Source organism: Falco peregrinus, chromosome 3 (genome assembly GCF_023634155.1).
Source record: "Falco peregrinus isolate bFalPer1 chromosome 3, bFalPer1.pri, whole genome shotgun sequence".
In the NCBI taxonomy this organism is placed as follows: Eukaryota; Metazoa; Chordata; class Aves; order Falconiformes; family Falconidae; genus Falco; species Falco peregrinus.
The window spans coordinates 111,353,122-111,363,865 of NC_073723.1; the positions used below are offsets into that span (position 1 = coordinate 111,353,122).

Below are 10,744 nucleotides of genomic sequence, written 5' to 3' on the forward strand. Positions count from 1 at the left end.
GAGAGGGGGATTTTCTTGTAGCTGTTTTATTGACAATACTTTATGAAATATTAAATATTAATATTAAAATATTTGTTATGATTCAATATTAAGGCACCCATGCCATTCTACAGAATTATGTAAAATTACACCGATACCTAGTATTCTTTTAAATCAGATTTGACTTGCCAGGGCTTGACTCCTGTGACTGAAGAGACCTGGACTGCTAAATTTAAATTCTGTTCTCAGTATCAGAGAAAGCTTCATTTAAAAAAAAATAAATAAATGGCATAGTCCTATTTTCTCCCCTCAGTGACAGGCAGACAAATTTCACCTGTAAGAATCCACAGACAGAAATATATTTGAAACCACTGATTTGGAATAAATACTGAGCCAGGATCCCTTTGATCTCTAATTCCAGCATGAGTCACCGCATGGACTAAACACATCTACTATATTTAAGGGCAAAGGGGGATCCAATCCTATTATACATCATCACCTCCTTCATCATCTCTGTCCTCTGTGTTAATGAGCCATTGTAAGTTAGTAAGTTTTCTCGCCCACATGAAGAGGGCTAGGTTAATTCCTTCTCTTTTTAGCACAGAGCCTGGGAGCCGTCATGTCTTTCAACCAATGTTGATCTCTGCCCACATATACCAAACCCCCGTAACTTTCTGTGCAAACAAAACTGGGTTTGCAATGCAGCGGCATACGCGGGCACTGCTAAACCCGCAATCCAGAGCTTTATCTGCAGCTCACCTGCTCACAAAGGCTCTGGAATTGCTGTTCAGATTCACGAAACCATTTCAGATCGGGAAACCAAAACATTTGGCTTGTCCACAGCACCAAGAGATTTGCAAAGTTACAAGGAATTTAGGCTCAGGCTGTAACGCCAAGTTTTGCTTTCGGTTGTATTCCAGTGGAAATTCAGAATAAAGCCACTGAAACTAGCATCAGATTACTAACAGCAGCAACGCCAGCCATCCGTTTGATCACCCACGGCTCAAATCCTTCTCGAAAGCAACGCACGTTGGTGGCTTCCAGACAGAAAAAGCCAAAAAAAGGGCCAACTGAACGTATCTCCTGGGAGAACAAGCTCCAAAACGCGGCAGCGGGCTTATTTCTGAAGCCATGCCACGGAAAGCAGGCGTGACTAGGTCCGGTCCCCAAACCTGCTTGGAAGGGGATTCAAATTAACAAACTTCTGGGGGAAGCGGGTACGCCGAGACCAGGAGAACGCTTCCAAATTGCATCCAGTAACCATCGAGTCACATGTAGATGAGTTAGAATGTGGAAATGCTCGAACAAAAGGCTGGAGAAATGCATCATCTGTGATTCACTTTCACACAGTAACAATGCAACTAGTCCGTGTTCTGTGTCATTAACAAGCAGGACGCATCGTTAATGGGCACAGGGCACCGTTCTCTCCCAGCTCGCCCGATGCTCTTGTTATTGAAGTAGATCCAGAGGCAGAGTCGACGTCCTTTTTGTACACGGATCAACACCACTAACAGCGAATAAAACACAAGATTCCCACAGGTTTTCTAAGGAAACGCTAATAATTTCATTTTAAATAATTTTTCTAAACGAAGCACCTTGTCAATCCAGTCACAGTAAACATACCTGCTTCCCAGCTGCCGCTTTCTGCAACAGGGCTACAAAAAGTCACCGGATTGTTCTGACACGTTCACAACCAACTAGCATGTGCATCCCAGGTGAGACACCAGCAGGCACCGTTAGATCACCCTAGCTTTTTCCAAGCCTACTTTGAAGCAGAAAGATCTGGTAAGAACCGTTTCTAGACTAGGCGACAGCCTGGGATTCCAAAACACCCTACACATTCCTTATTCCTTTTGTATCCAAAAGATATCCCACCCTTCTAAATGACTTATTCATCAGGCACAGACATCGAGGTCACTAACTAGGGTCATTCACCTCTAACCCCAAACCAAGGCATTTTAACAACATATTTGGAATTCAGTCATCTATCACTAGATCACACAGACATCTAGTGTGCCCAAGGTATCCCCGTACGACAACGATTTCGGTTTTGCCCCCTAATCTGAACGCATAATAAAGTGGAGGCAAGTTCCTTCGCTTCAGACGCATGAGTGGGAGGTGAAAAACGTGCCCAGGATAACGCCAGCATGTGAAAGCAGCTGGATTGCACTCATCCAAACCAAAAGTAGACACAGGAAAAATATAGGACATACCCCACAGATGCCAGGCATAGGGTGGGATAGAGCAGAGTGGAGTCTGAGAACTGGTTTAAAAGCAGAGCCACGCACTACATTATTTCCCTGTGCCTTGTTTACTAAGCAAAAGGTCTTGTCCCATTTATTACCTTTTTTTTTTTATCAGTTCAGGGTTCTGAGAACAAGATAACTTCTAGTTGGGAGAGGTCACAAGGCTGCTTCAGTTAGACTAAACAGCATACAGGTACCTACTGTTCAGTTTCTTAGCTTTTTTTTTTTAAAAAAAAGGCCAAACTGGAAGACATCTTTTTTTTTTTTTTTTTACAAACAAAAAAGCTGGTCTTAAATACTAAGATGGAGACTTAAAACCATAAAGAACAACATCCTGTGAATATTTCTAGCGAGCTAAAAAAAAAAAAAAAGAAATAATTTAGTCACAGAAAAGAATATGCAGGAAGCCAACGTAAGACCTGGCAGAGCATCACCACAAAGCCTTAACCACAAAAAAGCAGCTGTGGAGCCGTATGTGGGTTCAGTGCTTTCTTTAGCTACATGCCCAGCACTCAAACTGCATGACAAAGAGCTAGAAATAACTTGTTTCTGTGTTTGTCTTCACCTCAGCCATAAATCGCAAAGGTCTTCTGCAATTTATTTGCGTTTAAGATCAGAGGTGTGCGGGGGGTTTTGCTCCCAGACCTGCTCAATGCTTAAGCTGCTCTGAAAGGCTGGATTTTTGCCTTCAGAAAGTCCGAAGCTTCCTCCCATGAGTCACAGGAGGAATCAAAAGGTAAATTCAAAATACACACAGAAAGCCTGCGGTTCCCTGGCACGAAGGAAGCTGCGCTTTGAAGAACACGGCACAGATCCTGCCCCAAGTTTCTCTGAAACTCCAGCCACAGCATGAGGTGGTGATTTTTCTCTTCACCCCATTCCATCTAGTTCAGCTGAAATTTTTTAATTTTTTTTCCATTATAATTCTGAGTTAATAGTTGGCCAAGGATAAAGCTCAGCATAAGGAGCTAACCTCAGCCAAGACAGCCATCTCAAACCAGCCCTGGCTGCTCCCGCTCCCAGCCAGTTGAAGTAATGTACACGCCGAGATTTACCTACTTAAATATTTAACAAAATACAGCCCCAGCCCACTGCGGAGCACTGCTAGAAAGCTGGATCAAAGGGAAGCATCCTCCCCTCCTTCCAAAACTTCTCCCACATTACTACAACCCAGAAGTCCCAGTTTCTAGCTATACCACAGAAAAAATGGCATAAACCGGAGATTCGTTGGAACGCTCCAGAGATCCATGTATACTGTAAACGCACGTCTCTGCGGCAGCATTTTAGAAGCAAATATAGCATCATTTAAAGAAAAACATCTGACACCCAAACAAACATTACTCTTACAGTGCTTAATTTGCACAGCTCCAAGCAGTACAGCTTTCCAACCAACAATTACGAGGGAATGTATGTTTTTGTTATACGGCCAAGTTTTTCACAATAGACAATATTATCCATTCTTCACAAAGAAAACTTATGTCCTCCCAAAGCAAGTAAAAAAAAAGTCTTTTCAAGACAGAGTCTCAGGTTTCACCAGAGCAAGCATTTAACATCAAACTTCACGTCTTGGAAGGGGTATCCAAGAGTCTCCAATACCAGGCTGCCTGGCTGCTTTGGAAGCAGTAAGGAACACTGAATTTCACCGAAAACCCACACTGAAACATAACGCCCCCTTTAAAACATAAAAAGAAAAGCAGAAATACCAGAATTAAATTTTTAAATATATATATATATATGTGGCTTTACACGGAGACTGCATTATTAGCAGCTCTGTAACCAATTGAAACACGGACAGCAGTCTAGCATGCTGGTTACATTCTTCTACAGGGATAAAAAAATTATTTGTTTTTTATTGGGTCTATGCGTAACATTTGCATCTTGTTACCACTGATATTTTAGCTTTAAAAGTTTTCAGACATTCCTCCAGGGCTTATCTTAAGCACATTTTTATTAAGTTCCCTTCTTTAAAAAAACGAGATCCAGTTAGTTTTGACGCGCATTGCCTTTGACAATGATAATCTTTGTCCTTTCCAGCTGCAGCAAATTTAAGATAATCTCTTTTTCAAGTGGACTTTATTAATCTTCCAAATGAAATACCATCCTGAGGTAAAACAATTATTTCCAGTTCAACTCTTAGTAACAGTTAAGTCTCTGCTGGAAAGGACGACTAACATCTGGCAGATTCAATATCTGCACCAATTAAGAACAATTGTGAAACCATAATATACAAATCTATTCCAGTGTACAGACTAAGGCTCGCCACAGATCAGCAGCCTTCTTGCAGCTGAAGGAAGGAGAAAAAAAAAAAAAAAAAAAAAAAAAAAAGAGAAGGGGGAATGACTGCAGAAGGATTTCACCGAGTCAGCAGGCTCCTGCCGGCCACACGCAGCAGTATGTTGGCTGTCATAACACACGGCGACGCGCTCAGGTCTTCCAGGGAGAGCTCAGGGCGAGCCTGGAAGGTGAGGCACCTCGTCCGCACCGCCATGCCCTGCACCCGCGCACCATTGCTCCGTACACGCCACCCGCGCACATGACGCCGGCGCTCTGTACACGCCACCCGCGCCCTGCGCACACGCACCCTGCCATCCTGCCTTCGCCAGGAGAGCCCACCAGCACTCCAGCCTCCGTGGCACCGCAACTCCACCAGCTCAGGGGGGAAGCACCTTTCCTTTCCCCTTCCCACAGGCAAGCAGGTTAAACCACCCGGTGCACGCTGACCAGCGGGAACCACGGCATGGCCCTCTCCACGCCTCAGCGAGGGACCCCCAAGGCACGTCGGGGGCCGGGCAGCACCAAAAAGAGGGTTTGTCTTCTTAAATAACCCACCGGGATCACAGCAGCCCAAGGCCCCTCGCAGGGCAGCAGCCGCGTCGCACGCCTGTAATTAAACCTGCTTCATCACCCTCCCCACGGCCAGGGGGACAGGCAGATCCAGGATTCACGCACCCGACACAAAATCCCACAACAATCTCACCTCAAGGGAGGTGAAGCAGTATGGTTGGTTATTTTGCTGTTCTCTACAAAAAAACCAAAACACTTCACCTGTGTCTTTCAACTTGTAGGCATCTGACATTTACCTCCATTTTCACGTAACGGTCCCTGAAAGTATTTTTATTGAGCTATTCTGACTGCAAATAAAGTCAACAATTTTACCTTTTCTTGTTGAAAGGGGAGTAACAGATTCAAAGTTACAAAGGATTTGGCATCAGATCTAGGCCCAAAAGCTCTTTGAAATGCTAGCAGAGTATGACCAAAAAAACCCCTCCAATAAATCCTAAAGAAAACTAATTTTAAGCTTATTTTCCCATACATTTCCTCCAGTTGCTGACTCCCCCAGCTGAAGTCATAATCCATAGTGTAAAATCATAATTATTACTAAAAAAATAATTATAAGATTAAGACAACATGTTAAGCAGCCAAAGATTCTGATTTATATACCACTTGTGTAAAATAACATGATCTGAGGGGGGGGAAAAAAAGCAATTTTGATCTGAAATATCTGCTGGGCTCCTTAGAGGGAACATTTTCGCAGTCGTGCTTCAGATACAAACAAAATCCTGGGTAAAATACAGTCTAGTTGCTCTACTGACCATGCGCTCTAATATTTTCTAGGCCTCAGAACTCCAGTTTCTTGTGTTAGGATATGCAAGAAAAATTATTTTGGGGAATGGAACAAAGTAGTGGAATATAAATTTCCTAAAATGAAGCCATTGGTAATCCCCAAAATTGCACAGGCAGCATTTCATTGGAAAGAACTTTAGATGATTTTCCATTCTTATTTTTAAGAGTAGCAGTAAAGCTACCTTTAAAAGAAAGGAAAGGAGGGATTATTTCACCCCTGAGCGCCACCACTATTTTTCAGTTCACAAGTATGACATCAAGCAGCGTGTGCCTTCCACAACAGCCACGTCCCATAGGAGCTACACGTCTTTGAAACTACTCGCTTGAGGAGAGTCCACCAACTCCGCGATGTAATCATCTGCCCGGAGTTTTCCTGGTAGCCAAGTACTTCAAATCAGAAACATTTGCTAGCTACTACCTCCTTAATCAAGTGGTCACCCTGGAAAGGTAAAATAGCCTCCACTGTTTTAGGAAATAAATGTAACGTATCGCTACGTGCTTAAGCATTTTCGTGGGTTGAGTTGGTGGCTTACTGGTCAGGTTACCAGGCCTGATGGCTTCAAGAAGGCTGCCACATTCTGCTGGTTCCCGAGTTAAGCAAAATGGGTATTTTCTTGGTTGTGGAGCAAACACAGCGTATAAAACCCATTTTGGTCCATCATGTAAACACGGTGTTTGCAGTGCGGAGGTGCCTGCGAGCGGGAGCAACGCCGTTCCGAAGGAGCAGCTGCCTGCTGGTGAAGGGGCTGCAAACATGGGCGCATCCCTGCGAGATCACCGGTCCGCCTGCCCGACCTCCGGCAGGACCCAGCAGCACCATCAAGAGACGGGCACAAGGCTCACGTTCCACCTGGAGCTCATTTCCCTAAATAAAACTGGATCATCAAAGGCTTTGCAACAAGATAAGGTAAACCCAAAGCGTGTATTTAAATACACGTACGCACACACAAGCGTGCCACGACAGAGAACCCCTTCCCTGCAAAAACAAACAAGAAAACACTGGTACCAACCTTGACAGGATTGCTGACAAACACTGCAACACCCCATTAGCTCATGCTAATGCAATCGAATTGACTAATCTGCTCTGACGGCGAGAATTAAATTTAAAACAGCACAGTATTACTCCATAAGCATGCAAAAGTGTGCTCAAGGCCACAAATGAAAAAGTCAGTCTACCCCAAAAGAGCTTAACATGTGGTGTCCGTCTGATGACTGAAGGGCACAGAAGAGTGGAATAATCATTCCAATTACATAGTAATGAATGCACCATAAAAGACACACTGCTGATATAATACTAGTGTGGTAAGTGTTGATATGTATTAATCAAATTTTATTTCCAATTTTATTTCCAAGCATCAGGAGAAAAACCTGTTTCAAGAGCAAGAAGGGTGGTAAGAGTAAGATTTGAGATTGCCTACAAAGAGGGCCCCTTCGCTACAGTGAGTGCATTTGGTTTGGGCAATCCTCAGGAGCGTGCAAGCAGCCACACATGAATACGGACTCTGGGGTGAAAATTTGTTGTACAGAAGTGAGCGAAGCACAAGAGACAGAATCAGCCCTGAATCAGCGGGAAGACTGAACTTAAATGGCCCACAAGTCTCCTCTTCCCTAAGAGGAAAAAATAAATCACACATCCATCAAAAAGAAGAAGTATCCCCAACTTTTGGTGACATAACCCACACCCAACACACACCTTCCTTAACCAAGCCACCCTCGAACGCAACTTCCCCTGAAGCACCACCACTACTCCAACTCCTTGGTACCAAGCGTAAAACCAACAACAACCCTGTGCCACCATGGCATCTACAGGTCAAGACTGTTAAAAAAAAAAAAAAAAAAAAAGAGACCAACTTCTTTTTCCATCCATTTTCAGTGGGTTCTTCAGCACTGAACAATCAAGGCAAGCAAGCTTTAAGACGCACTGAAAGCAAACAGTATTTTAGTTAACAAACAGGCCAGAAATTACTACTGGAACAGCTACGCCTGCCTATAAAATCCCTCCAAAGAGCACTAATTGACAAGAAGAGGTCTGTTATAAAAGCTGATGACGAGAGGTATGCAAAGAGCACACTGCAGTCCTGTTACCCTGGACAGAAGAAATTCAGCGACGCTTCACAGGCCACAGAGCCGAGCCAAAAAAAAAAAAAAAAAAAAACAAACGAAAGGATTACATTTGCTCCGCAGGAAAAAAAAATAAAATACAAGGCTGCGAAAGGAAGAAACACATCTGAAGCCTAAAGATGACAAAACTCCCAACAGGAGCGCCCATGCCAGCCCCAAAGGACAGGCAGCTCGTCAGACAATGCAGGAATCTCCCTGCAGAATCCCAACTAGCTGCCTTTTATTTTTTTTTGCCCCCCCCCCCCCCCCCCCCCCTTCTGGCCTCCATCTCCACCACCGCTACGTTGAGCAGGCAAGAGCAGGCAAATACAGGAAAGGGAATGTTACCCATCACCGGGTGGGGACACACACACACACACACACAACCCCCCCCCCATGAGAATCCCAGGGCTCCCCACCACGCTCAGAGACAACCCTCCAGGTGAGCAGGCTTTGGGAAGGCTGGCGTTAGGGCTTTGGGTTTGAGTAATTCCGAGGAAAATCTCCGAGTGCAAACCTTCCCCTGCAGTATTTGCAACCCAAATATTGCAGCACTGAGCTAATTTCGGGGAGCTGGCACGCGAGGTCGACTACTGGAGCGATCAGACCAGAAAATGAAGGCAAGCTAAATTTAGGAGTAACTACACGATGCAATATTAACAACAGATTACCTCCCTTCTCCAAAAAGGATTTTTTTTTCTTCCCCCCCCCCCCCCCCCCCCCCCTCCCCTTAATGCCAGCTGACAATGCTCCTTTTCAGATAAGCCTCTCCAGCCACCCAGGGAGGGACCCACCAGTTTTCTGGGCACCAAGCTGAGGTGCAACCCTCCTCCTCAACCCCCTGGGGAGCCCCGAGTGGGGGCCCCTGCCCCCAGGGGTCTCCCCACGTTCCCCAAGGAGCATCCATCCCAGGGAGGGAGCCCAGGGCCGAGGATCCCTGCCCCCAGGGGTCTCCCCATGTTCCCCAAGGAGCATCCATCCCAGGGAGGAAGCCCAGGGCCGGGGACCCCTGCCCCCAGGGGTCTCCCCACGTTCCCCAAGTGCCCCTGGGAGCATCCTCCCTGGGGGGGAGCCCCTGGTGGGGGACCTCTGTCCCCAGGGGTCTCCCCACGTTCCCCAAGCACCCCTGGGAGCATCCTCCCTGGGGGTGAGACCCTGGTGGGGGACCCCTGCTCCCAGGGGTCTCCCCACGCTCTCCAAGGAGCACCCATCCTAGGGAGGGAGCCCCTGGCAGGGGACCCCTGCCCCCAGGGATCTCCCCATGTTCCCCAAGGAGTATCCATCCTAGGGAGGGAGCCCAGGGCCGGGGACCCCTGCCCCCAGGGGTCTCCCCACGTTCCCAAGTGCCCCTGGGAGCATCCTCCCTGGGGAGGGAGCCCCTGGTGGGGGACCCCTGCCCCCAGGCGTCTCCCCACGTTCCCTCGGCCCCGAGAAGGGGCTGGCCCGTTTCCCCGCAGTGCAGGAGCGGGCAGCCCGCATCGCCCCCCGCCCCCCCCGGCTGCCAGCCCCCCCCCCCAGCCGCTCACTTTCTCTTGTACTCATCCCGCTCCCGCTTGACTTTGGCCAGCACGTTGTAGAGGGCGCGGATCTCGGGGGTGATGGTGTCGATCTGCACCCCCACGCCGTCGGGATGGATCCAGGAGACACCGGGCCCTTGCACCGTCTCCAAGCCGCCGCCCCCGGTTCGCCGCACCTGGGTGTAGCTCCAGATGGTGCCGGGCAGGCGGCTGTAGTGAGGCGGCGAGGCCAGCGGCGCGGCGGGCAGCCCGGGGCCGGGCAGCGGGGGGGGGGCCGCCGTCGGTCTGCACGGCCTGGTCGCGGGAGAAGGTCTTGTAGCGCAGGCGGCGGTCGCGCTCGCTCTGCTGGGCCGCCAGCTGCTTCTCCAGCAGCCGGTTGCGCCGTTCCAGCTCGTGGACCTTGGCCAGGAAGCAGCGGAACCGCACGTTCAGCCCCTTCAGCAGGTGGATGTTGGAGCCCAGGTCGTTACGAAGCGCCGCGGTGACCGGCGGGGCCCCCCCCGCCGCCGCAGCCGCCGCAGCCGCCGCCGCAGCCGCCGGGCTCCCCGGGCCGCCGCCAGCGGTGGGCCCCAGCGGGCAGGAGGCGGCCGCCGCGGCGGGGGAGAAGGCGCGGGCCATCTCCCCGAAGAGCAGCGAGTTCATGGCGCGGCGGCCGCCTCAGCGCCTCAGGGGACCGGAGCGGAGCGGGGCACGGCGCGCGCGGCGGCCGGAAGCGGCCGGTTAACGGTCGCCGAGGCGGAGGGAGCGCTGCGGCGGAGGGAGCGCTGCGGAGGGCGCGGCGCGGTAACGGCCGCCGCGGCGGGCGCTGAGGGAAGAGGGGAGAACCGGGCACCGGGAACCGCCGCCGCCACCGCCTGTCCGCGCTCCTGCGGCTGCCGCTGCCGCTGCCCGGGCACTGGGCGGCCCCGGCTCCGCCTCACCGCGCCCCCGGCGCCAGCGGCTGCGGGCCGCACCGCCCGGGCCACGCCCCGCCACCGACCGCGCCCCCGCCGCAAGCCACGCCCCCTCCCCAGAACCGCTTCTGCCCGAAGCCGCGCCCTCTTCCCTGAAGCCACGCCTCTTCTCCAACGCCGCGCCCCCTCCCCGCAGCCACGGCTCGCTGAAGCCTCGCCCCTCCCCCGAAGCCACGCCTCTTCCCCAAGGCCGCGCCCCCTCCCCACAGCCACCTGCCGTGCCCGAAGCCCCGCCCCCTCCCCCAGTCTACGCCCTCGCGGTGCCGCATGGCAGCGGCGGGTCCCTCCACGTGTCCCGGCGCAGCGTGTGCGCACCGCGGGGCGG

The 10,744-nt window shown here is 50.2% G+C and overlaps 1 protein-coding gene across 1 annotated transcript in view; it reads right to left on the bottom strand.

Moving 5' to 3' along the window:
- Positions 1–10,223, bottom strand: part of IFFO2 (intermediate filament family orphan 2) — a 37,030-nt gene extending 26,807 nt beyond the window's left edge. Inside the window, 2 exon segments of the mRNA XM_055800230.1 lie at positions 9,476–9,735; positions 9,737–10,223. Coding sequence (XP_055656205.1) covers positions 9,476–9,735; positions 9,737–10,108 — 632 coding nt within the window. The 5' untranslated portion in view covers positions 10,109–10,223.
- Between the last annotated feature and the right edge of the window lie 521 nt (positions 10,224–10,744).